Source organism: Panthera tigris, chromosome D2, assembly GCF_018350195.1.
Source record: "Panthera tigris isolate Pti1 chromosome D2, P.tigris_Pti1_mat1.1, whole genome shotgun sequence".
Taxonomy (NCBI): Eukaryota; Metazoa; Chordata; class Mammalia; order Carnivora; family Felidae; genus Panthera; species Panthera tigris.
In genome coordinates, this window is record NC_056670.1 from 49,113,123 (window position 1) to 49,140,009 (window position 26,887).

At 56.7% G+C, this 26,887-nt stretch overlaps 1 protein-coding gene across 1 annotated transcript in view; it reads right to left on the bottom strand.

Annotated features, from left to right (window-relative positions):
• RET (ret proto-oncogene) overlaps nucleotides 1-26,887 on the bottom strand; it is a 52,516-nt gene that overhangs the window by 11,941 nt on the left and 13,688 nt on the right. Inside the window, exons 2-13 of the mRNA XM_042960684.1 lie at nucleotides 17,978-18,244; nucleotides 15,918-16,205; nucleotides 13,646-13,890; nucleotides 12,232-12,427; nucleotides 10,676-10,875; nucleotides 8,384-8,642; nucleotides 7,526-7,651; nucleotides 6,928-7,038; nucleotides 6,182-6,304; nucleotides 5,045-5,301; nucleotides 1,942-2,089; nucleotides 392-499 (exon numbers count right to left, since the gene is read on the bottom strand). Coding sequence (XP_042816618.1) covers nucleotides 392-499; nucleotides 1,942-2,089; nucleotides 5,045-5,301; nucleotides 6,182-6,304; nucleotides 6,928-7,038; nucleotides 7,526-7,651; nucleotides 8,384-8,642; nucleotides 10,676-10,875; nucleotides 12,232-12,427; nucleotides 13,646-13,890; nucleotides 15,918-16,205; nucleotides 17,978-18,244 — 2,328 coding nt within the window. The remainder of the gene's footprint in view (nucleotides 1-391; nucleotides 500-1,941; nucleotides 2,090-5,044; nucleotides 5,302-6,181; nucleotides 6,305-6,927; nucleotides 7,039-7,525; nucleotides 7,652-8,383; nucleotides 8,643-10,675; nucleotides 10,876-12,231; nucleotides 12,428-13,645; nucleotides 13,891-15,917; nucleotides 16,206-17,977; nucleotides 18,245-26,887) is intronic.

A 26,887-nucleotide genomic window follows, 5' to 3' on the forward strand; every position in this document is an offset into this window, starting at 1 on the left:
CTGTGTCCTTATGTGAGAGATGGTGACGATGCCTTCACCATGCAGGACTGGGCTTGGGGTCACCTGGAGGTCAAGACACTCCTAGTCCCCAATAGGTGCCCAGGACATACCATCTGTTTCTAGGGCTCCCTGCCCTGGAGCTCTGCCTGGAGCAGGGTGCTGACAGACCAGGATGTCACCACAGACCTCTGTGCAGCTGCAGCAGGCCCGGGGGCAGGAGCCTCATGCAAACACCGCTGCAGCAGCCCTTCCTGATCCTCTCACTGACGCGGGAGGATGCAGGCTTTGGGTGGGGCCAGAGCCAGAGAGGACAAGGGGAAGGAGGAAGAACGAAGCAGCCCAGAGCCCCCAGCCTGCACTGGGCAGCTGCCTGTCCCTTGGCCGGCCTTACCGTCCTGGCTGCAGGCCCCGTACAGCTTGATGACATGTGGGTGGTTGACCTGCTTCAGGAGGTTGAACTCTGACAGCAGGTCCCGCAGCTCACTTGGGGAAGCGTTCTCTGAAATGCACGTAAACAGAGCAGGCTGCAAACCAATCCCTTCTGGAAGCCCCCTCTGTGACCACCCTGGGTCACTGACCCACATCACGGGTCTGCTCAGACCCTGGTTATCTCCTTCCCAGACAGCCTACCTAGGTTTAGACAAGGCCCCCAAAGACCCTGCTATTCAGGGCTTCTCTCAGCCTGTAGAGAGGGTCAACAGCTGCCTCATCTGCTTCTGGGGAATAACAACCCTGAGGAGCAAACTTCCTTATCGGCAGGCTCTTTCCATGGAAACCCTCCTGGGACCAGGCTGTGTGTGGAAGTGGCTCCATTTCCCTGCAATTGTCATCTTTCAAGGACAGTGGTGCACAGAGACCGCCCTCATAAATCCCGGGAAGGTAAGACGCTTGTCCCGTGTCCTAAAACACCTGCTGACCAAGCACGCAACAGGAGGGTGAGGCCCTGGAGAAAGCTGAAGACGATGAGGCTTCACAGAGGTGGCCTCTCACCATGCTAAGCACGTGCGTCCTGAGGGTGGGCAGAGCTGTGCTTGGGCTCCCAGCAGGAGCCTAATCTCGCGGGGAGGGATGTGGAGTCAGAAGCTGGGGCTCAACAGGCCTCCTGGGGCAGCTGTGCCACATTGCGTCCTCTGGCTGAACACTGGAAGTGAGAGGGCGGCTGGGAGATAGGGTGTCAGGACCCACATGTGGCGGCCTGGGCTGGTCTCAGTGTGGCCCCTTAGTTCCTGGAGCCTCAGAGGGGCATGGGGAGACCCCAGTCTGAGGGCCTAGGTAAGCATTCAGAAGCACCCACTGGTTCAGGTAATGGTTGTCACGGTGTAGCCCCACCTGCGGCACTAGAATTCTCATGTACATCTGCCAGCCTGCACCCACTGCATGGCCACTGGGCCCTTGGGCCACTGGACTGTCCACCCAGTCTCTGGGTGGACACCAGTGTTTGCGTATGGGTAGGTGAGCATATACCCACTTAGAGGCAAACTTGTGGCATGACTGGTCACAGGGCCCTCGCTGAGGGCCACAGGGACAGGCCAGGCAGGGCCCCAGGGGGCAGGGGCCAGTCCCTACAGGTAGCTTCTTCACCAGGACCTCAGGGGCTGAGAGGAAGGAATGGGGCAGACTGGGGAGGGAGAGCTGTCAGTTCAAGACAAAAAGGGCTTTTAATTTTTTTAAAACTCAGATCTTTACCCAATATTGATGCAAAAGCAATACCACTCTAGAACCTTCCAAGTGAGGAAAGTCCTCTTGCCCTGTTTCTCCAGGGCCCACCCTGGCCCATTTCATCTGTGACGGGGGTCTCCAGAATGCAGCCCCTCAAGAATAGCAATGGGGGGCTCTGAAGAAGGCTCCCGGCTGGCTGCCAGCACCCTGGTTGTCAGGGGGGCTTCGTCCAGCCCTTGGGGCTCCTGCAGAGCCACCTGTGCACAGTGCATAGACAGGTACCTTTCAGCATCTTCACGGCCACGGTTGTGTACCCTGCTTTGCCTTTTAGCCGGAAGGCTGTCGCCTTAACCACTTTTCCAAATTCACCTTCTCCCAGGGTTTTCCCAAGAACCAAGTTCTTTCGAGGGAATTCCCACTTTGGATCCTCCTACGTGGGGTTGAAGGAAGAAGAAGAGAAGGGAGAAAGCTGGTGAGGGTAGGAGGAAAAGAGGACGGCAAGGCCCATAAGTGAGCCCCCCCTCCCCCCACCGTGGGCAAGCACCAGTGTGTAAACAATGGTCACCTGAACCTGTGGACAATGGGCATCCACCTGCACTGAGGGCAGGAACCCAGCTGGGCAGGATCCCACACCTTATGGGAAGATAGGTGCTGACACAGAATGGCCTGGACTCTGGATGCCTGGACCCTTGCTTATCCCTGGTCTACTGAACATGCCTTGGGCCCTCCCAGGCCCATGTCCTTGTCTCTCAAACAAGGGGTTCAGGGCTAGCCTAGCACCCAGGGGGTACTCACATGGGAGTGTGGCCTCTTCCCTGGGAGTTAAGCCCAAGCCTCCCAGTGCTGCCTCTGCTTTGGACACCAGGCCCATAAGCCACTGACATCCCACAGACCAGGTCCCAATCTGTCCTCTCTAGAGAACCCCCGGGTCCCCAAGAGGACTGAATTGGCACCAGTGGCCCAAGCTGCCTCCTGGCCAAGGACCCCCAGCTATGGATGGAAGCGTCCAGGGCAACTTCCCTGTGTGGTGCTCCAGAAAACGTACCACCGTGCTACTTGGGAACCTCCATCCTCCTCTGTGGAAGATGCTGCTCCTCCCATGGGACTGGCCATTTCCCTGGACCTGCCTCTACCTGTTCCCCACGCTTCCCACGCTCCCCTCTACCCACCCTGCCTTCCCACTGAAACCCAACTCAGATTACTCTGGGACACCTTCCCAGACCCCAGCCTGGTCCCGCATCCTTGAACTCTGACTGGGGATGCCAATGCCTATCAGGAACCTTCCCTCCTGGGCCACTATGGGTGTCTGTTGCCCCAGCTCTCCCTGCAGCTGGGTATGGGTGTGGCCTGGGGGCGCTGCTATGATGTGACCTGCCAGACTCATCTGACCCACACAGATGACACCACTGGGCCCCACTGCCCTGCTGAGCAGGACCATGGTTTCCAACACCCATGTACAGGTGTGCGTGCTCTTCATGGGCAGAGGCAGCCTCCCCTCGGCACCACATCCAGGGTCCCTGCTGGCCAGCTGCCGGGCGTGGTGGTGTTGCCTCAAGTTCCCTAGGAACCCACAGTCAGGGTCAGGGTTGACAATGTCATCACTGTTACCCTGGTGTCCTCAACCCACACTGCACTGGAGAAGTTTTCACTGCACACGGAAACTGCACTAAGCATGCGTAGACAGCACTGACTTGATCCTCTTAAGAGACATTAACGTTTCTTCCCACTTTATACAAGAGACAAGTAAGGTCCAGCAGTTGCGTAATATGTCCATAGAGCTGGTCAGGGTCCTCAGGCTGGGCTCTGGCTTCTCTGTGCCGTGGGCCAAGCGGACGTGGGTTGAGATTGGTGTGTGTCCACTTGCACAAGCGCCCACAGGCACTGCCCTTCCTGTGCACCTCACCATAAACTGCCTGGGTTTACAAAGGATTCAAGTGGCTCATCCCACAGGCCTGCTGTCGAGGCTGAGACGCTTCCTGGGACAGGGGTCACAGACCCCCTGTCTGCTGAGCGACTAGAACTAGGAAAGCCAGGACGGAGGCCACAGTGTCTGCCACAGCTGGGGATGGCGTCCGTGGCCCAGACCCTCACTACGGGGGAGTACCCTTGAGTAGTGCCCCCTGCAAACCCCAGCCACCTCCCAGCCCTGCTTGGGCACTGCCAAAGGCCCCGTGACTCCTGGCTCCCTACTCGGTGACCCCTGTCAAGGTGCACACTCTGCGATGCTTGCTGCCAGGCCGTGGGCGGGGAGCCTCTGTTCACATGCACCCTCGGCGCTGAGTGTTCTTCTCAGGTCCTCTTAGAACCTGGCTTCCAGCTCCGTGGCACCTGCCAGCAGGCATACAGAAGAAGCGTGGCAGGTTGAGGGGAGGCCTGGCCAGGATGGGGGCTCTCAGGAGCACATAGTGACTGCAGGCCCAGGACCTCCCATGGAGAAAGGGGATCGGGAGGCTGCCGGCTCTGGGTGGCACTCTCCATCACCCAGCCAGTTAGGGTCCTCTCGGGCCTACCTCCTCCACAGCTGGCCCAGAGGCCCATGGCACCCCCTCTTCCCCTCCACAGATGAACTCCCCTCCCTACTGCTGCCACCCTGGCCCAGCCCCTGCCTGCTGCCATCACTCGCCTAGCTGAGGACAGTGCCTCATCACAGGGCTCCTAATTCTTCTTCTTCTTTTTTTTTTTTTTTTTAGCGTTTATTTACTTTTGAGAGAGAAAGAGCACAAGCCAGGGAGCTGCAGAGAGAGAGGGAGGCACAGAATCTGAAGCAGGCTCCAGGCTCTGAGCTGTCAGCACAGAGCCCAAAGCGGGGCTTGAACACACCATCTGTGAGATCATGACCTGAGTCGGTCAGATGCTCAACCCACTGAGCCATCCAGGTGCCCCACAGGGCTCCTACTTCTGCACCCACCCCGGAGACTCCCCAACAGAGGAACCTGCAGAAATGAAGGCAGAATATGGGCCTCCTCTGCTGAACCCCCAAGCCCCAGGGCCCCACCCTCTGGGAATAAAATCCACACTCCTCCTCAGGGAGGAGCCCGCAGCCCTCGGGGCATCTGGAGGACAGTTGCCTATCAGGTATGGCATGGCCCACCCTCCCAAATCTCAGTCCACCTAAATGAGCACCCATCACTCTCCACTCTGCTAAACTGCCTCCATGTCCTCTGCCCTCCTTGGAAGGCAGCTCCGCGGAGGCTGGGGCCTTGCTTGTGATGTCTTCCTGGTGAGTGAGGATGCATTAGCCACTTGTGGGCTACAGGACGTGGCACGAGGAAACCCCGTGTGCCCCTCCCCGCACCTCCTAGCTTCCCCAGGCCTGGGGTGTCTGTCACCCACAGTGTCTCCAGGAGGGATGCCTCCCAGGCGGAGGTCCTGCGCGGAGCCTCACCGGGATCTTGAAGGCGTCCACAGAGACCTGGTTCTCCATGGAGTCCATAGAGGGCCGGCGGGCGCCGGACGAGGAGTAGCTGACCGGGAAGGCCTGGGCAGGCCGGCGGAAGGTCATCTCAGCAGAGGCAATGGGTGGCTTGTGGGCGTTCTTGTGGTAGCGGTGGATGCAGAAGGTGGAGAGCAGCATGGAGACGACGAAGGAGAAGAGCACAGCGGCCGCGATCACCGTGCGGCAGAGCTCGTCACACAGCGGCTCTGCAGGCAGGGGCGGCCGTGAGGGACAGCGCTCTGCGAGGGTGCCCCGATACCAATGGGCACCAGCGTGGCATGACTGCAGCAGCGGGAGGACTGCTGTGACAAGCTGGGCGGCCCGGCAAGTGTGGCAGCACGAAGTCGTGAGCATAACGCAGACACTCACACGGCACCGACCGCTTGGCAGGTCACTTTCCCTGCGGAGACTGCTATCACCCTCCTACGGAAGGGCCAGGAGGCACAGGGGGTTTAAGCAGCCTGCCCTAGGCCACCCAGCAGAGGCAGTGTATGCACTGTGCTAGCCCTGGGATGCTGGCAGCCGGGGGGCTGGCAGGCAGGCAGGCAGGGTTCCTCTGCTGTGTTCCCAGTGTATTCTGTATTTTCTTTGTAAAACTGGGAGAGGGAAGGAAAGCGGCTCAGGGCCTAGTGCCATGCCGCAACAACTCAAATACAAAAAAACATCCCTGGGCCCAGGCAGGAAAGCTTCCCATGTGCTCAGACCCATGCCACCTACCCGCACCTGCTGGCCCAGAAGGAGCACCTGGAGGCTATGGCTGGGAGAGTGGGGTTCCAGTCAGATGGTGCCATGGGCCCAGAGAAGGCCCTGCACAAGGACAAACTGAATAGATGTGGAGTTACTAGGTGGAAGAATTTTCCAGCCCAACCTTTACCATAAAACTTCAGGGCAGAAAACTTACTCTGTAGAGGCCCTGACCTAGATGCCTCTGCACAGATGAGGGAACCGAGGCCCAGAGGGAAGGAGGAGGGTCTCCCGGGGTTTCACTTGCCTTCCTGCAATTTCCTCCCTGGCTCGCTGGGGCTCAGGGAGGTGCGGGGAGCCCTGCCCTGCATATGGCCCCCGCAGTGCCCCCCACCCACTCACCCTGGCTGTCTTCAGGTTCGCAGAAGCACTTCTTCTCCTCTGGGAAACAGTTGCAGATACCGAAGCCAGCTTTAATCCCCCAGCGCTCCCCTGGCTCATGCCCACCAATGATGCTGCCGCCCCCTGGTGACAGATGTAGCCCACTAAGCCTCCTGGTGTGACCAAACCAACCAGGACCACCCAGGAAGAAGCATGAGCAGTCCCTCTGCACATGATGTCAGCATATTAGGCCAGGGGGTGGGGTGGGTGGGAGACATGGGGGTAGGTGGGGGTGGGAAGGGTAGTGAGCTCTGAAGTCTGGGTCACCTGGGCAGGAATCAGCACAGTCTGCCCCCAATCCAGTGGCCCCAGCAGGTAGAAGAAGGCCCCCACAGGCTGTCCAGGGCCCTCGCTGAGGTCCACACATAGTTACTTTTCAGAAGCAGACAAGAGGCAGCAGGAAGCCAGGACAATCAGGGGTTGGGAGCTGTACCCATGTGAGCTGCCCAGGGAGACACTGGGGAGTGTTGGTCCAGGCACCAGTCTCCAGAGGCTTTTTTTTTTTTTTTTTTTTTTTTTTTTTTTTTTTTGCAGGAGGTGGTGCAAAGCCCTTTGTTCAAATGAAATGTTAGAAAAAGTCTTGGCAAAAAAATCCAGGCATGAGGCTTGTCTGGCTGAAGTGCAGGTGGGAGTCCAAGCCTCTCCCTCCCGCTGGCTACTCCCACCCACCCGGGGCCCTTGAACTTGTAGGCCCAGTAGTTGCTTACGGAGGCAGTCCTGGGGGCAGATGTTGACATTTCTGCTCTCCACGGCATCACAGTGGCCGTCGGGGCAGGTCTTGATGCTGGGGGAGCAGGTGGAGAAGTTCCTGGTGATTCCTACGACACACGGCAGGCTGGTCACTACCACAAGGTCAGATGGCCAGGGCCAGAAGGGCGGCACCCCAGGGCCTCCCAGGCCAACCCTGTACCCCTAAAGGAGCAAACTGAGGCCCAAGCAGAGAATCCGTGAGTGGGATCCATGGGGTGGTGGGCACAGTTCAGAATTTGCTGCCATCTACACCCAAGCCCTACTGCCTGGGGCCACATCCCAACTTTGGCCCAGACCTTCCAAAACCCAAGAGGACCTGTGGTCCCATGGCGATGAGAAGACTGCACGTCCTTGTGCCGCCCGTGCTCTGTGTTCATGCTCACCCTCTCCTGACATCAGGAACTACAAACGGGGACAAAGTTCTGGAGAACACATGTGGAGAGGGGAGGGCCATCACAGTGGCCGGCAGGGCCTACATGGACCCCATTTCCACTCAGCCACCATTACCCCTCTCCCCCGCCTGGCCGCAGGCCCCTGGCTCTGCGTAGGGCCTACCTTTGCCATCTCCCTGTCTCCACTCGCACCTGCCCGTCAGAGAGCCCAGGCCGCCGCACTCCTCACATTCAGGGCGTCTCTTGCTGACTGCACAGGACAGGGGGCAGCCTGGCTCCTCAGCCACATCTGGGGGTGGCAGAAAGCTGGTCACAGAGGGCTGGCCTAGGTCCGGTGTCCAGCCAGCATCCAGGGGCAGAGGGAAGCACTGGCCAAGCTTCTCTCATGGGTGAGGCTAGAGGGGTGGGGGTGCCTCTGCATCAGGGCACAGGGCAGGATGGGGCCCACTGAGGAAGTAGGGTGGTACCACGGTCACAGCAAGGGGTGGGGCAGCTACTGGGCTAAGCATGGAGGGAGGATGTGACAGGGCTACACTCAGCCAAAGATACACATGCACGGTTACACCTGAATTTCAGAGAGAACACTGAATGCTTGCTTTGTGTAAGTACATCCCTAACACTGCATCGACATACTTGGAAGTCTGCAAATGTTGTGTGGGACATACTTACAACAAGAATTGCTTGTTGCTTACCTGAAATTTAAATTTAACCAGGGTCCTGTATTTTATCTGGCAGTCCTATAGCAGGGCGTGTATAGAATGCACTGGCAGTGGTGACGGGGAATAGTGACCTTTCACTACTCAGTCACTCTGGGCTAAGCTGTTTTATACTTTCTCCTTGTCACCCTTCACGCTTGGCTATGCAGCGGGCACTCTTAGTCTCATTTTGCAGGGAAGGAGACTCGCGCCCAGGGGCACTGCCATTGGGTGAAGGGGGCAGGCCCAGGCCACTTCTATGAGGGAAGCCCATGGCTCTACCATACCCTGCCCGTCTCCATCCTCGACGCGGCCCCGGCACTCACATGTCCCCTCCACGGTGACAACCAGCAGGGCCTGGGTCTGCTTGCGGGTTGGCCGGTCGGCAGCCACTACCGTGTACCGGAGTTGAGAGCAATCGGGCCGCTGCAGGGCTTCTGTGTGGTTCACGAAAAGGTTCCCTGTGGTGTCCTCTGCTGAGGTGACCACCCCCAGGACACTGCAGTTGGTGCTGGAGAGCTGCAGCCTGTACTGCACGTGGATGCCGCTGAACTCCTGGCAGTTTTCCACACAGACTTTCCCAATCTAGGCACGGGGCACAGGAAATGCCTCAGCTGGGTGCGGCACTGGCTTGTGATGGTGGCTGGAGGGGCCCCTGGCTGGCCTGAGTCCTGGAACAGTCCCCTACGGGCTCCAGGTATGACAGACCCCCCTCAAGTCCCCGTCCTCCATGCCCCTGGAACCTGCAGACCCATCCAGATGCCTGTACCTCCCCTGCCCTGCCCATCACACCACCGCCTACCTCCTGGGGGCCAGAGGTGGAAGAACTCAGGGCCCTGCCTCCAGGCAGGTGCCCACTCTCCCGGCTCATTCTTTACTCACCGGCTCCTTGAGGCATGAAGGCCGATTGGGTCCCCCCCTGCTGCCCTCCCCGACTTCCGGCCAGGCCGGTTTTGGGGACCACCAACTGCCATCCTGAGTGCATGTGGCCCGGTTGCTCCAGGTCACCTGCCTGGTCAGTCAGAGCACCGTGCCCAGGCCATATGATTCTGCCTGTCCCACACGAGACCCAGGGGCCTTCCTGGCACTCTGGCTGGAGCCGCTGGGAAAGAGGGGATGCTTCTCCAGGGGATGCTAGGCAGGCAGTGCCATTGCTGGGGCCCGGAACTCTCCTTACCCCTCGGCCACTGAAGTTCAAATTAGACACTGGTTTCAGTGGCTTAAAACCAGGAGCTCTGACTAGTCAAGGCCGGGGGGCAGAGGGCAGGCTGGGGCCTGGCCTGCAGCCACTTAGCAGGCGTTCACTCAGCCCTGCTCAGGCCCAGGGCACAGCCAGGTTCCTCCACACACAGGCCCGACACCACAATAAAACTACTACCTCCTAGATCTCCCAGCACATTCCCATATAAAATGTGCTTACTTCCACTCTCCCATACGGTCCTCAAAGTTGCCCAAGGTCACTATCCTCAACTTACAATCACAAAGACCGGGGAGGGGGGGGTGAAAGATCACAGTGAGTGTGAGGCCGTATTGGGACTCAAGTCCCTCTGATCTCAAGTCTGCTGGAGCACAGGTGACACACCTCTTACGGTATTTGCTTCCATTTGGCACCCCCTCAGAGACCCCTCGGACCCCTCTGCCTTGTTACCTCCCACCACCCTTGACCTCTGCTTCCATGAAAGGTCCGGGGTTGGGTGGCAGGTCAGGGAGCTTGGATATGTCCAAGGGTGGGGTCCTTTGTGTGCTGGACCTGGGTGGCTGTCAGGAGCGGAGGGTGCATGGGAACCAACAACAGAAACGGGGACAACTGGAGATGGCCTTAAACATGACATTCTGAAGAGGTGTATCCGAAGCTGCTCCATTAGGAAAGAGCAGTATGTGAAGTCATATGCATGCTGTAATGGCAAGCAAAACTACAAAAATCCTTAAGAGAAACATTCTAGAAAGAACTGTACTAAAATGCTAAATACTAGTTGATAGGGAGAGAAGGGATCTCTCCTCCCTGTCCTTCATCTTTTTTAACGGATACTTACTACTTTATGTTTTTTTTCCCACTTCTAATTGTTATTTTTCAATGACAAATGAAAGATAAGCTCTAGTAAACGCACATGCAGAAGGCAAAGTGGAAGTGCTCCCCACCTTTCCCAGCAGAGGGCGCCACTGTTACTTGCTGCCTGCATTCACACGCTCGCAAATTCCATCAATGAAAATTTGTTTTTGAACATACGGAGTCATGGGAGGCCAGTATTTTTACAAATCACTTTTCACTTAACAATCCACCAGGAGCATCTTTCCAAGTCAGCCTACGTAGATTTAGCTGGCATTGCTTTTACAGTTGGACAAAATATGTTTTAAAAATACAAAGGAAGACGGCCACAAAGAGGTCCATGGTGCCCACTAGCCCTACCCTTGTGACTCTGTCAACTCTGTCATGGCCCCAGCCTCCCTGGTCCCGTGCCCGTGGCTCCCCCTGGGCCACTCTGTGTACACGTTAGGCCAGGGAGGGAGTGTCTCTCAACACCAGCCCTGCTTGCAATCTGTAAAACAGAGTGCCCCACCCTGGGGGTCCTCGGTCCCTCCATGCCCCTCCCCAGGTAGGCACTGGGCTGTGGGCTCACCTGGGCAAAGCGGCGGGCCCGCCTGCTCACAGTGAAGGTGTAGGTGCTGGGCAAGTGCAAGCTGACAGGCAGCACGGACACGTTGAAGTGGAGGAAGAGGGTGCCCTCCCCGGGGCCCTGGAAGTCCGAGTCATTGACCAGCACGGTCAGCTGCAGGGAGCGGTTCTCCGAGATGGGGAGGCTCCGGTTGAGAACCAGCCCTGTGGGTGGGGGCACGGTGATGACTGCCTGGGCCCACTGCCCCGTGCCACCGCGCGCCTCCTCCCAGCCATGTCCCCGGCACATATACACATGTGTGCAAACACAGATTTTCACACATATGGTGCATGGATAACAGATGCGGCTAAGTCAGAACCACTGTTTAAATGTTAACCGTTGTGCTGAGCTGGAAGCTGAGAAAATCCTTCTCAGCTGGGAGGTAACCTGTATGTGTGTGTGGTACGTGTTATGCGGTGTCTGTGTGTCGTGTATAGGGTATATGTACGTATATGTGGTAGGTATCGGGTATGCACGTGGAATGTGTACGTGTGGAGCATGTATGTGTGGGTGTACACGGGGTAAAGAGGTACCACCACCGAGGTCCTGGGAAAACTATACTGGCCTCCATTCCCCCAGAGAACTCCTCCCAACAGCAGCAGCCTCCAGTGGAGTCCTGGACTCCACAGGCCCCCAGTGCTCGGAGCCTGCACACTTCCGTGCACCTGCTGAATGGCGTGGCTGTGGTTCTAGTTTCGCAGAGACAGGAGGATGAGGGTCAGGAGGTTTTGGTACACAGGGTGTTTAGAGTGAATGAGCCCGGGCAAGGATGACATTTCCCCTTGTACAGGGCAGGAGACCTTCAACGGCTCAGAGTGTGTGAGGAAGATGAGAAACAAAAAGGATCAGGCCAGGCAGAAAGGGGTAAAGGTACCAGCGATTCTGGGTTCCCCCAGAAGCAGGTCCCAAAACAAGGATTCAAGTGCAACTAGGGTATTTGGAAGGATAATCCCAGAAAACATGGGCAGGAGGGTGGGGGGGGGGAGGCAAGGCAGCTGATGAAGATGCCCCATCCTGCAAGGGAGCACAGCAGGCCCCTGGAGCTTAACCCTGTGGGAGCCAGACAGGACAATCTTTGCAGGATCCTCTGGCTCAAGAACACAGAGATGCTACCGGGTACTAACCTCTGTGAGTAGAGAGCTATGGGGACTAGGGAGAAATAATCCCCAGGTACTTGGCCACCTCGGAGGCAGCAAAGCAGATGCCAGGAGCCAGGGGAAGGCCTCAGGAAACGATGTATTTGTTTGTAGTGGGCAGTGAACCCTGGCATGGTAAGCATGGGGAAATGTGGGAGGGTCCCGCCAAGGCCTGCCACGAGGCAGTTCAGTGAGAGAACAAAGCCGGTAAAAACCCACCAAGGTGGCCAAGGTGAGACCAGTGGGAGACGAGGAAGGGCTGGGTGGAGTAGAAGGATCTTTATCCCAGGGTCAGAGAGCAAGGACAAGTATCTGTGTTTGTAGGATGCTACAAGGGTGGGATTCCCTAGGGGGCCCAGCCAGGCCACGCCTGGTCCCTCTTACTGTAGTCATGCACAGTTGCCCGCACAAAGCTGCCGTTGGCCTGGGCCAAGGTCTCGTTGGGGGAGTGCTCGATACGGAATGTCTGGAGGACCCAGGCATCCCCAGAGAGTAGTGTGTTTGTGTATCGCTTCAGGAGCTCCCCGGATGCTGGCACCACGTCTGCATCGAAGACACGTATTTTGGCCACCACAGTGCCCTGCAGAAAGTAGGGGGTGCCAGTCAGAGCTGGTGAGAGGGACCCCTCAGAGACCCTGTAGCCTGAGACTTCAGGAGGGCACGTGCACCAAAGGCGGGGCAAATGTGCACACTCAGAGCCAGTTCTAAGGACACACTGGCCTGGGTTCAAGTTCCCAGAGGGTCCCTTGCCAATCTGGCTCAGTCACCCTCCTTGGGCCACTGTGCCTCACTTGTGCAACAGGTGTGACAGACATCTACAGATTTCCCCTAAGAATGGATGAGAGCAGATGCCCAGGTGCTTTGCTGATAGGCTTCACCCAGGTCTCCATGGAGCACAGCAAGCCGGGCCCCACAGGGTGGAGGAGTTAGCTCACTGTCACATAGTGATAGGTGGCAGAGCCAGATCCAAGCCCGGGTGTACATCAAAATGTCCTCCTCCAAGGACCTTCTATATACCAGGCTGGAGGGAATCATGAGGAGAGCTCTGAGCAGTCACAGGGCATCTCTGCTTCCACTGCTAACCAGACTCCTTGCTGTCACCCCAAGGCAGCTCTTCCAAGCTCATGCGACCTTTACCAGCGAGACGTGCTTTCCTCCCATCCGCCCATCTACCACTTGGGGTGCCTAGAGAGGCAAGTGACGGACAACACATTTCCCATTGTGCCCTTGGCCAGCCGGCTGCAGGACGGCCCAATGCCCAGCAGGTGGCAGTCACGATCCGCCTGCAGGGAGGTAGGTGGGCGGTGCTGTGCTGGGAGCGGCATTTGCCAGTCTTATGCACTCCCTGGCCACCCTCCACGAGCCTCTACCGCCCTCTAGTGACAGCTGACACGGTGGAAGGGAGTGCCCTTCTGGCAGCTGTCCTCTCCCTCTCAGGGCTGCACCGCTGTGCCCACGGGCAGCGGCACAGGTACACGTCCCTGACACGAATGCCCGCCCTTGGCTTTGACAGCCTGGTCAGACACATGCTAGGCATTCAGGGCGCCCGGACATTCATCAGAGGACAGCTAGGCTGACCTCCCCTCTCCTCCTCAGCTACCCCCAAGACAGGAAGAAAGCCCCAACAGACAGTTGGATGGACCAATAAAAGACGAATAGCTAGACGGATGGTCAGCCACACGGCTGGATGGCTAGATGGACAGTTGAACAGACCAAGGAATAAATGGTGGACAGAATGACAGACACCCAACAGATGGACGACAGAAAACAGACAAGCCCAAGGGCGGCAGACAGGCACCTCCTTCCTCTTGAACTCCACCACAGCGCTGGCGGTGTCGATGCCCCCGAGGAAGGTGGGCGCCGAGTCGTCCTCATCATACACGGTCACGGGGAAGGGCACCATCACCACCTCCTCCTTGCGTGCGCCGACGCGCACCGTGCAAGCAGCCACCAGCTCGTACTTCTCCCGCAGCTCGCGATCCAGGGGCCAGCGCGTGCTCACCTCCAGGCTGTCCGGGGCGCAGTGGAAGGGCAGGTTCTCACCTATGCACCAAGCAGACCAGGAACCCCAACATGACTCCGGGGCAGGGAGGAGGCTGGGGAGGGGGGCAGGGCGAGCTGCCTTTTTCAGGGGCCCTGCCAGTGGGTCGGAGTTGCGGAGCATGCCGGCCCCGCCCTGAACTACTCCTCCTCCGCTCTGGCGGTGGTGGGTGTGGAACTGCAGGCATGGGTTTGCAGTGATGACCGTGCACTAACCGGCTGTCCTGTGCCTGCCACCTTCACTCGTGCTGATGGGGACGCGCAGGAACCAGGAGGCCTGGATCAAGTCCTCACCCTGATAACCTAGGGAAGGCTGCTCACACTACTTGCCCAACCCCCAACCTTGCCTCTCTGGGGGGCGGGGACAGCTGTGTCTCTGGCTGTGTGATCCCAGACTGGTCGTTCTGCCTCTCTGTGCCTCAGTTTCCTCACCAAGAGATGGGATGATGAAGGCTAACATGCCTGCTCCTGACCAGGTGCTGCTACCTGGTCAGTGACTTATGTACCTTCCCGCTACCCGCTGAGGGGAGGGCCAGTCACCATGGTACACTCTTCAGCCCAAGCCTGTCCTGAAATTCATCCTCCAGGAACAACTCGGAAAAGGGGAAACGCTGAAGGCTTGAAGGTCAACACTGACTGCCCCCACAGCCAACCAGGAAGGGTTAGGCCAGCTCCATTCGGTGGGAAATCAAAAGTCCCTTCCCTCTCCTCAAAGCCACATATTACATGTGGATTACATGTGGGAAATGCTTATGATATAATGTTTCTCTCTGATGTTTATGGCTACAAAAAACACGCTCAACAAAATTTAATGATGTAACCTTTATGAGGAAGGGCAGCATGCTCAGCCTTACGTTTGGCTAACAATCCTGCACAAAGACACCCATCCCTGCTGCGGGGCAGTGTGAGGATGCTGGGGGAGTGGGTGGCTACTTTTCTTATCTTACTGAGATTTTCTGTAACATGATTACCTCATTACGGTGTGAACGGTAAACCTGCTGTGAAGCCAGGTTCCTCTTACTACTAGCAGTCTACCTTCTGGGTCCCAGTTCCTTGCTTTTGAGTATTTTAATGGTGCCTCCCATCGGAGGTCTGCTCAGGTGCCCCCTCTCACCTCCACTGGGACTCACCCCCCATCCCCACCTTGGCCGGCCTCCCCAGGGCCATCTTGTGGCAAAGTCTGCTGCCCTTGTAGCTGCTTAGGGCAGAATCCTGGAGCCACACTAGCTCCCGCTTCCCCTCAACACCCACACCCAACTCCTCAAGAAATCCTACTGGGTCTTCCTTCATAACATGGCCAGAAGCTGCCTGCTTTTCACCCTTCTTCCGGTCTCCATCCTCTTGGCTCAGGGATTTCTCAGGTAGCCTCCTAACCGTTTCCCTACTTCCACCCTACGCTGCCCCGTACCAAATCACCCCTAGCACAGCAGCCAGAATAATCCTTTAGAGGTAGGTCAGGTCTGGCCAAGCCCCCCTTCCCGATAAGCCTTCCATGACTCCCCAGTCCCTCAAGGGGAAACCCTCAAGAATTTCTCTGTTCTCATGCACCTCCACTGTCCCCTGTCGCTCACTCCACTCCAGCTATGCAGGGGCTCCACTGCAGGGATCTCAAAGGGGCCAGCCCAGCTTGCCTGGGGCCCTCCCACCTCTGCTCCAGCTCTCCCTTCCCCAGCCACGAGATTTAAGACCGCAGTCTCCACTCCTCTATATCCTTGGAGCTTTACTTCCCACATAGCACCTTCCAGAAGCCACCCCATTTCCTTGGCATGTGCATGGTCTCCATCTCCCAGGGAAATGGAGGCTGCGGGCAGGCAGGATTTTGACTTTAGTTCACTGTCACATCCTTAGCCCCTAGAATAGTACCTAGTCCCTGACAGGCCATCATCCATGACAAGAAATATTTCTGGAATACTAAATGAGCGGGTGGTGTGGTGGTGGAGAGTAAACCAGATGGCTCATGTCAAGGGCTAGTGGTCCTGTGCTCGGCACATAGCAGGCATTGAGGATGGCCCTACAAGGCTGGCACTCACCTTCTAGAAGCCTGTAGGCCACGCTGATGTTGGGGCAGAGGAACTGCACAGGCAGCAGGCGGAACTGGTGGAAAGTGCCGGGAGGCCTATTCTCTCTGATGCGGAAGGAGACACCTGACTCAGGAAAGCAGAGCTCCCGGGGTTTGAGGGAACCACAAGCCGGGAAGGAGGTGTTGACAAAGGAGAAGTACACACGGGCACAGCCGGGCCATTGGCACTCGCCCTCACGCAGGGATGTAGGTGACAGGAAGACCTGGAGGTAGATGGTGAGCACAGGGAAGCCGCCATCTGCAGAGAAAGAAGTCAGGTCTGGTGGGTCATCAGCCACATCTACAGGTGGTAGGGAACAGAATGGGGAAGGGACAGGAGCTGAAGGGCTAGTGTAAAGCCCAGTCCTCACGGTTGTCCACAGGGTTCCACTGGGCTCTCTGCACCCCACCACCGACTTCCCTGGACCTGGGGCATGTCTGTGCTTCAGGGTCCCATGGTTCTGCTCCCTCTGCCTGGAGGTACCTGGCAGGCCCGCCTCTCTTGTCATTCAGGTCTCAGCTCAAATACTGCTTCCTCAGGTGCCCTGAGCACTGGGGTCTATTGTTCCCCCTAATTCTCCCCACATCATCACCCCCCGCAGAGGGGTGCCCTGAGCCCTGGGTCCAACTCCCCAGGCTGGTTCCTACTGCATGTGGTGATCAGCAGGCCGCTCCCTTCCACACCCTCCCCAAGGGCTTTCATTGTGGAGCTGCCTCTGCAGAGACATACCCATGGACAGACTTCCCAGCACCTGGAGGGGGAATTTCCAGCAAATTCCATTATGGAGGCTCTTTCTCCAACAAGGTCTGGATCTCTGCCACAGTGACAGGACGCTTCCTGGGCCCTCTCTCTCAGCCCTAGGGTAGTGGCTGCTCCCCCACATCTCCTCCTCCCATATTCGTTAGAGTTCTCTTTGCTTCTTACCAGCCTGTCCTTTGTTGCTTCAATCCCGGGCTGTAGTTAACCATTCTCTATACAAACTTGCCCTGTTCAAGTTACCGTGTGGTTTCTCTCCTGACTGGACTTAACAGGTGCAATCACGAAGAGAACAGGACTCCTATGAAAAGGGGCACCTTGGCAAATTCCACTCTGGCCTCTGCCCCTGGAGCCCTAGTTCAAGATCCCCACAGGGGCTTGGGATGAAGACGGCAGCGGTTAAGTGTGCACGGAACCGAGATCCATCTCAGGTGCCACCTCCTCCAGAACTGGGGGTACCCGGTGGGGGGCTCCGTCATGTGACCCTGGCTTTTACCTGGCAGACAGGGGTGCAATCACTCCGTCCTGCTGGGCAGTGCCGCCCACTCTGCATGCATAGGCATGCCACCTGCCTCTTGCCCGTATGAGGGCGCTCGGGGCTGGTGGGAGCAGGCAGTGAGGCCATGTCTTTGGAGGAGATGCTTGGAGGTGGGGAGCTACTGGGCATGTGAACACCATTTTGTACCACCAGGCAAAGCTGCTGCACCCCCCCAGGACCAGGGTCACATGTGGCCTCTGTTCTGCTCTGTCCCCGACTCTGAGGAGCTGGCCAGGCCCTCCTTCTACATCACTTTTCTCCCCAGCACCAGGCTGGAGTCCCCACCAGGGACCAAGGGCAGCCTGTTGCGGATGGGAAGACAAACTTTCTGCAGAACTGCTCCTTCCCCGGGAAGTTCCAGATCATTTGCTAAATCAAAAACCTTCTGATTTTTCTAGCCCCTTTTAACCCCTCTTATAACCCCAAATCCTGGTCGCCCAACTGGAAAAGGCATCTGAGTCCAGCATAGAGAGAGCACCCAATCCTTCCCAGGGGTTCTCCAAAATCCCAACAGACTTAGGAGGCCCAAGGATCATCAGCAGCCCCCAAACTCATCCGTGCCCTGGCCTGGCTGGACACAGAGGCAGGCCAGCCTCGCCTCACTCTTTACTCTGACACAACAGGAATTGCATAGCAACCACCCTCTTGAGCCGCCGCGTGGCTGTGAGAGGAGGAGAGGCATGAGGTGGGCTGTGGGAGGAGAAGGAGACAGGCTGGGGGTAGGCAGCTCCCTTACTGCGGATGCTGAGCTTGTCCCAGGTGCTGTGATCCAGGCTCCGGTTAAGGTAGAGAAGGCCAGTGTCCTCCTCGATGCGAATCCAGTCGTTCTCATGCAGCCTTGCACGGTAGGCGATGCCGTAGAGGTGCTGGCCCAGGCGGAAGGTGGGCACCTCCTCCGGCATGTCCCGCAGGGCATGGACGTAGAGCAGGGGCATGCCGGCTGGCTGGTCCACGTAGAGTTTCTCCCAGTAAGCATCCCTGGCGAAGTAGAGTCCCAGCGGAGCTGGAGAAGGGAGGGAAGTGTGTGAGGGAGGGAGGGGTGAGGATGATGTCCAGAGCAAGCCCCCCAGGCAGACCAGCATTCCCCAGCAGCTTTATTTCACACCTTGATAAAAGCTTCTTTGTGGACCAAAAAACTTCCTAATTTAAAATTCCAACCTAGCGTAAGGAATAGTTTGCAAGCAAAATCAGATGCAAGTGTTAAGTCTCCTCATTCTTAAATTATAAGAGGTATCATCCTCCATAATTTATAGGATTAAAGTCTTTCATACACAAATAAATAAATAAATAAATAAATAAATAAGAAAATTCTGATCCTAGTAGGACTTTCTCACCTGTAGTCCTAATAACATCAGCACACAACTATCTGTGTAGCTAAACACAAGCTGAAAACGGACTGCCTTAAAACAGAAAAAGAAAAGAGAGGAGGAAGAGGCAGTATAAGACAAGTGCAAAATCATTCTCAATTACCCAAGTTTGTTAAGTACGTGAATTGCACAGAGCTGGGAGTTCACACAGGCTTCTCAGCAAATCATCTGGATCCGGAGTTTTCTTTCTTTCAAAACATTTTTTTAACGTTTATTCATTTTTGAGAGAGAGAGAGAGAGACACAGAATCTGAAGCAGGCTCCAGGCTCCAAGCAAGCGGTCAGCACAGAGCCTGATGCGGGGCTCGAACCCATAAACCGTGAGATCATGAACTGAGCCGAAGTCGGATGCTTATCTGACTGAGAGACCCAGTGCCCCTGGATCCAGAGTTTTCAAGTGAACAAGATGATGTCACATAAGCAGGGCTGGCAGTAGTCACCAAAAATGAACCTGGGCACTTTTTATAAGGATACACATCCTACCTTTGGACCCAGAAATCCTACTGAATTTATCCAAGAGAAATGAAAACACACGTCCATCAAATGACTTATTCACAAGTGGCAGGGTTATTCACGCAGCCAAGAACTGGAAACATCCCAGATGCCCTTCAGCAGGTGAGTGGATAAGCAAAAAGTGGTTTTCACACCATGGAATCCTATGCAGCGACAGGAAGGGATGAACTATGGATACACATCACAGCCTGGAAAGCTCTCACAGACACCATGCCAAGAGGAAGAAGCCAGGCACAAAAGAATATACATGGCAGGATTCTAGGCTAATTTCAGGTGACGGAAAGTAGCCTGGCTACCTGGGGTGGGAGGAGACACAAGCCTGGGAGGGGCAGGAAGGAACATTCTGGGGGATGCAAAGGTTCCACATCCTGACAGCAGTGTGGGTCGCATGGGCACATACATTTGCTGCCAATGTACAGCTGAGGGCTGTGCATTTCGACTTCTGTAAAGTTTCCCTACAAACCTGATCACCAAGGCACTGTGGGTAGAGCTGTGGTTGCCACGAGAAGAGGATGCTGACCATGACCTCACTGGGTAAGCCCACGTAGGAGCTCACTCCTCTGCTGACTTTGTGTGTGTTCAACATCTTTCATAATAAAAAGTTTTTTAAAATAGTAAGAATTTTCAAGGAGGTGGATAAATAGGCAAACGATGCTTAAAAACCACAAAAGTCCTGAAAATATAATGCATAGGAACTACCCAGCACACAACGCAAACTTTAAGACTATTCATGCACTTGTAGCCAATTTTTTTCTCTCTCTCTTTTTTAAATGTTTATTTATTTTGGGTGGGGAGAGACAGAGGATCTGAAGCAGGCTCCGTGCTGACAGGAGAGAGCCCAATACGATGCGATGCAGGGCTCTAACCGTGAGATCGTGACCTGAGCCGAAGTCAGATGCTTAGCCGACTGAGGCATCCAGGTGCCCCGCCAACTTCTCCTTTCAATCAGCTTGTTTCCACCCAGACCCCACTTTTTTTGCAGCTGTCAGGGTTAGCAGCCAGGCCAGTCTGCACCAGCAGAGGAGACCCTTGGCCCTGCCTGCTCCAGTGTGGGTGCTGCCATGTCAGACAGGCCTGGGCTGGGAAGGAGCAAGGGGGAAGGGGTGGGAGAGGGAGAGAGAAGGGAGAGAAGGAGAGAGACAAGGGGTAACAGGAAAGGGGGGAGGAGGGCGAGAGAGATGGTTTCGTCAGAGCCGAAGGCCTGGCCCTGCACACCCCACCCTAAACACCGTGATGGGGGGACGTGGGGGTGGGGGTTGGGGGATGATGACAACACCCATAATGTGGCCTTTCAGACCTTTGGAAAGCCCTTCTCCAGGAGAGGTGTCCCTGGGGTAGGACCTAGAATTACTCAGTCCCTGTGGGTGAAGTTCAGGCAGGAGGAGCAGGCTAGGACCTCCAAGGAGCCCGCCTTTTGCTCTGAGCTGAAGTTTCCCAGGGAAAGGATCTGCTCCAGAGTGCCACATGGGCTGCCATTCAAGGGGGAGACAGCTAGGGCAGAGAGCATGGTCCAGGAGGACACAGGTTCTCAGAGGCACTCAGGGCTGACCTCCTTGGGATTTAGCCGCTGATGCCAGCAGGGACAGGAGGGCAGCTCAGAGGGCTGTGTTGGCCCCAAAGGGCCACAAAACTGGCCTCTTGCTGCTCCTGCTGAAGGGTCACTCATGGTACCAGCACAGAGCTGAGCTGAGTGATGGGCCATGGCTGTCAGGTCCTCCGAGGGTCCCCGCACAGCTGGGATTCACTCCAGAAGGGGTACTCACTCTCCCCACAGTGTGGGGGCCCAAAGAGGACCCTAGCAACCACTCAAGTCATGACGCAAAGACAGGAAAGCTCCCTGTGGGTGTCTCCTCACCCACAGGGAGGGGACAGTGGTGGAGGAGTTCCCGAAGGGGGTTGGCGGCCACCTCCCACTAGGAGCGTGCGGGAGCCCCCTCTGTGCTACCTGGCAGGGGAACCCCTGGCCTGCTTTCCTCTGCGGGGCCATCCGGCCTCCCTCCACAGGAATCCGGCATTATGGGGGCTCCCAACCCATGGTAGCATCCTGCCCCAGCGCCAGCATGGCCACGTCCCGGAAGGCAGGCTCAGAAGGGGGATCAGAGCCGGGCACAGCACGGCTGCTCCAGGACAAGGGCCTGAATCATGAGCAGCAGCCAAGCTTCCTTATCCTCCAACATTCCATGAAGGTTCCAAGTCAGGGCATCCAGCAAGAGCCCTGGGGGAGGGGCTGAGGTGGGGGCGAGGCAAGTGGTGCTCACTGCCCCATGGACAGAAAGAACGACTCCCCCTTCCCCCTGACCGTGTCCTGCTCCCATGACATTCTCTGAAGGGGCCGGCCCCCTGCAGCCTCCCGCTGCCTCTCAAAGGTGGAGTGTGGGGAGAGCGCTGGATGGCTCTGGGAGGCAATTCCCCACGCATACCCACTGACCTTCCATCCTCTCCACAGCCCCAGACAGAGGCACTGTCAGGACCACTGCTTTGCAAACACAGACACTGAGGCGGAAAGAAGGAAAGTCATTTGTTTGCTTAAGGGCACACGCACAGACAGAAAGAAACTGGAATTCGTAAAGCTGTCTTTCCAGAGAGGCACATCCTTCACCAGCCCACTCAGCTTCTGGGGGCCCCCACAGCTGCCATGCTCTTGATCCCCAGCTGACCAGGCCTGGGCCCCCCCCACCCCCCCCCCCCCACCCAGGGGGCCCTGCCTGCTGGGACAGGCTTTGCTCCCCGACAAAGCCCTCAGTGGTGCTAGGGCTCACTGCAAGTCAGGAACACCAGCTCAAGAGGGGAAGTGGACCCTGATGATGTACCATGTCTCTGGGCAGCTCGGCACTTCCGGGCACAGAAAGGAGAGGAGACTGTAACTCCCAGGGGCCTCACAGGATGGTGGCCAGGGGCAGTCTGGGCTTGTGACACCAACACCAGGTAAAGAGGGGGCTCAGCCTGGATGAGTGCTGCCGACCTCCTCAACGCCGTGGCAGAAGGGCACACGCTAACCGCTAATGCTCTGAGATGCTGCCCTTGGGCCTGAGCACCCAGGGCTCCCCCCAGGGAACACTGCTGGGTCTACAGGATCGGCCGTAGACACAGACCAGGGCAGCCTGTGTCTTCCAGAGCCTATCAGGCCACCAGCTTTCCTTAGGGTGCCCGACCCCTCCCTGGAGAGGTGGGGTGTGCGTTCTGGCCTCCAGAGTACCAGTGAGGGGCCGCTGCATGTCAACTGAGCTTACACCATGAGACTCAATACAGCAGCTGCTGGACATTCTCTCAGCACCCACACTCCTGGCCCTGGTCAGCAGGGTAGAAGCCAGTAGAACCTGGCTGTTCTTGGAGTCACTGTGGGGAGGGCCTCTTGGGGGTGGTAACCCCTGAGGCTGCAGAAGGTCTTGTCAGGTCTTGCTGGGGGAACTACTCTACCCAGAGCACCCCACCTCGCAGGTACGTGGGAGCAGCTCCAGGACCCTCTGGGCGGCGGGGGGAGGGGGCCTCCCTGACTGCACATACTTCCAGTGGTACAGGGGCTGGGAGGCAGCACAGCCCGAGCTCCCAGAGCCCTCTCCCACCCCTCCTCCAGGCTGGTCACTGCCACACAGTCCTCATGTGCAGGAGAAAATGGGCCCTGCCTGCTCTCATCTCAGAGAGCTCAGCCCTACGGGATCCGTGTGGGGCCCAATCTATTGCTGCCAGAAGGGATTTGTGGGTTGGGCGATGATTGTAAGCAGAAACAGACTTAAATGCACTTAAAATACCTCCCAGGTGGTCTCTGACGCAGGGCATGGCTCCCTTAATGCTCCTCAGTGTCACAGACACTTCTAGATGGAAAAACACATGGTCCGAGGCAGGGAACTGAGGAGGTGGGTGCAGGGCCGGCCTCAGGGGGGTATAGCCTAGGCAGTCCCCAAGGGCCCCACACTTGGTTTAATGCTCTGTTGTCACAGTTTTGAAATTCTTCACAATTCTAGAACGAGGGGTCCCCACCTTCATTCTACACGGGGCCCCACAAATGATGTAGCCAATCCTGGCAGGTGAATGAGGAGAGCCTGAGACAGGCCACTGATGTCTACTTCCACAGGGCTGTGCAGCCTCTGCAGCCTCAGTTTCTCCAACTGGGAATCAGAGCAGGGCATGCTGGGGAGAGGAGCAGCCAGTGCAGGTTGCAGCCAGGCCTCACCTCTGCACAGGCATGTACTACACAAAGCTGCTAACTTCAGATTCACAGCCACTGTGTGCAGATCGCTTTACTACCCCATTTCACAGTTCGGAACACCGAAGCTGGGAGGTAGGAAGCCTTACCAAGGTCACTCGGCTGGAGGTTCTGAGACTCGGGATTTGGTACAAGGGCTAACGAAGTGGCAGCGGGAGTCAGGATAAAGGCAGACGTTGAGCCCACCAAGAGGCTCACTGCTGGCAACTTTCTGCCAGGAAGGGCTGTCTGGCCTATGGGCTCAGAGTGGCCTCCAGTGAGGACCAAACCTGGCACTTTGGATAGGTCGACACAGAACTTGCAAAGCCTTCCGTACCCATCCCTCTCACCTGTGAATGCCACAGGGTGTCAGAATCGTCCCCCGCACCTAGTCTAACATTTCTGTCTGGACAGAGTCGGCCAGCATCACCCTCTGGTGGCACCTCCTTGCACAGTGGGTCTGGTTGCTCAGGCTGCCCCTGTTCCATGGCACCACACTGAGGGGTGAGGAGCTGACCTTCCCTCACACAGCACAGGTGGGTCCCTCCCACATTGCTCATGGCACACCCACCCAAGGCTGAAGTCACTGCTCATGTTCAAAGAGACCCCATCGGCTCCCACCCTGCCTGGCCCTGAAAGGGACTGGCTCCCACCCATCCACAGCCTTGGCTCCCCTGTGCCTTGGAGGATTGTCTCCAGCCAACTCGAAGCTGCAGGCCAGTCCCGGCCCAAGCAACTCAGCCAACTTCCCCATGAGCAGTGGGCTGCTGTCCAGCTCTGCCAGCAGGCTCTGACCCCCGGCCGGGGAGCAGGGTCCTTCCCTGGGTGCCCTCAGCCTGAGGTAGCCCACAGAGCTCTCCTATACCCACTGTTGTCCTGTCAACACAGATTAATAAGTTATGTTCACCTCTCCTGTTTCAACTGCTGTGTGAGTGCTGAATCCTTGGTGAGCCCGCACTCATACACACATCTCTCATGCACACACTCATTCTCTCACACACACACGGTTACATATTCACGCACACGTCCTGTGGCTCACTTAGGGTAGTGTAGTATAGCCCAGTCCTGACTGTGGGCTCACCTTCGCCAGCTCTCCATGGCCCTGGCCAGCCCTGGCCATCACGGCCACACACAGCTCACCCGAGGTGCCTCAGATTTCGGTGCCACCCTCTGTGGTGGTTGTGCCGCCCTCTGACCATGCCAGTCCGTATCTGGGCAGGCACTTCCTGGCCGGGTGCCCTTGGTCTCTCACCCCATCTCGGGGCCTGTCCTCCCGGCTGCTATGAGCACCGGTGAGTCACACTCCCCGTGGCACACGCTCACCCTGCCAGAGAAGTGCAGAGAGCCCCCAACAACTAAAAATGTGCTGCACTGCAACATGAAAGTTGGAACTCAGGGCTCCTAAGAAAGAAAAAAAGAGTGAAACGGTTTGATCCAAGACCTGGGCAGGGTTAGCACTGTGTGCAGGGCAGGCCCTTCCTGCAGAATCCACTCTCTACACAGCCCTGGCTCCTGCCCTTGATGAGCGCCAGATCGTGCAGATGACAGTTTTATTATAACCCAGCAGAATCTCCTTAACAGACGATTTCCTAATGCCATCATCTTTGCTGGGAATGGGAAACAGACCTCACTGACTTCTCCCCAGGGGCAGCCCCTCCCCTGCAGGCCAGCTGTCCCTGGAGGGGGTCTCTCTCGCCCCCAAGACCCATGCTTGGCACTGTCACCCTCTCAGGATGTGGCCTGTCCACACCACGGCCCCTCCTCTATCACATTCACATTCTCTCTTTATTCTAATTGTATATTTGATATACACAAATACGTCATACAGAACATTTACACTGCAAGTAAATATAGCTCCCCCACCACCACCACCCCGAGCCCAAGGCCAACCTTACTGGATGCTTCGCAATGTTCCTGCCCCTCCCCGGTCTCCACCTTCCACTTCATCCCACTCACTTCGAACATGAACCTGGGTCTTGGGTTCCTCTTGCCTTAAAAAAAACTTTTTTTTTTTTTTAAACCTTCTGCCTCATTCATGGAAGGTACTTCTGCTGTGTTAGAGGATTCTGTAGGACAGTTACTTTCTCTCAGTCCTTCGGAGGACTTTTTTTTTTTTCTTTTGCTTTTGTTGCTGCTGCTGAGAACTCTATCCTCGTTCTACTTGTCACTCCTTAGTATTCCCTCTTCTCTCTGGCTCCTATCTGGTGTTCTCTCCAGTTGCACTACAATAAGCCAGGTGGCCAACCTCCCGCGCTGGTTTCCTCCCCCTCGCCGCCCCTCTGGGTGTCGGAAGCTCCTCGTTCTCTCTCCCTGTTCTCTGCTAGCAAGCGGCAGTCAGTCCCACAGCATTTGTGGCCAGGTTCATGAGTCTTGTTCACACGCCCTGACTGACCTCCTCCTCGGTGCCAGGTGCGAATCTCCACCGTCTTGCTCCAGCCCCTCTCACATCTCAGTCCACTTAGAGGAGGACCCAGACCCCCCCCCCTCACCCCCACCCACCAGCCTGCTGCCATCTTTCCACCCCAGCCAGGGCACCTCCTACCTCACTGCTCAGAACACACACCTCAAGCTCACCTGGAGCCTGTCTGACTTCCACCCCTTCCACCAGCCCACAGACCGCCCTCTGCCATCCCCAATCGAAGTCGCATGCTCCCACACCTCCCTCACCTGGATGACACTGCCACAATGCTCAAGTGGCTTTCCTGCGCCCGCTCTCAACCCCACAGGCCACTTATACAGAGCAACCAGGGTGAGTCGGCTCATGTCACCTTCCGCCTGACGCCCTGTATTAACTGTCCACTGCTTGCAGAATAGAACACAGCTCCTCACCAGGGGTGAGGTCCCAACTCACCTCCTCCCCACTCTCCTGGGCACCCACCTTCCAGTCGCATCAGCCAACTCACCACATCTGAGCTGAAAGAACAGACTAATGAGTGAACCAATGAACGCAACAAGGAAGGAACAAACCAATAAACACATGGTTTCATGGGGGAGGGGATGCTGGGTGTTTTTGGGAAATAGTCTAAATTTGGGATGGGAGAGGAGGTGGGGCTAGGATACTCTGGCTTGGTCTGATGGGCCCTGGGAGCCACAGGGGGACAGTCAGCAGCAGGATGAGCCAGAGAGAGTCATATGCACAAGACACACGAGGGACGTGGAGGGCCCTCTGGTGCACTGGCCATCTTGGTGAGGCCGGTGGTGGGTGCTGAGCCAACAGCCACCAGGCTGAGAACAAAACCTCTGATCCCAGCTCAGCAAATGACTTACTGGTGACTGAGGAGCACTGCCAACTGTAGGTGTTGGCCAGGATGTGTGTGCTCACTCACACACACACATGCACACAAGTGTGCGTGCACAGGCAGGGTCACCCTGCAATCACTGTGCTTTGTCTCAGCCGGAGGCCCTGCTTTTACAGGGGATTGTGATGTCATTCAGCTTTTAGGAAAAAAGTACGGATCAAATTGCAAATCAAATTTATAAAGAACAAATCTGGGGAGGCACACAAAGGGAATCCCAGTTTTTAAAATTAATCACGGTAGAATACACATAAAATTTACCATCTTAAAAAAATTTTTTTTTAATGT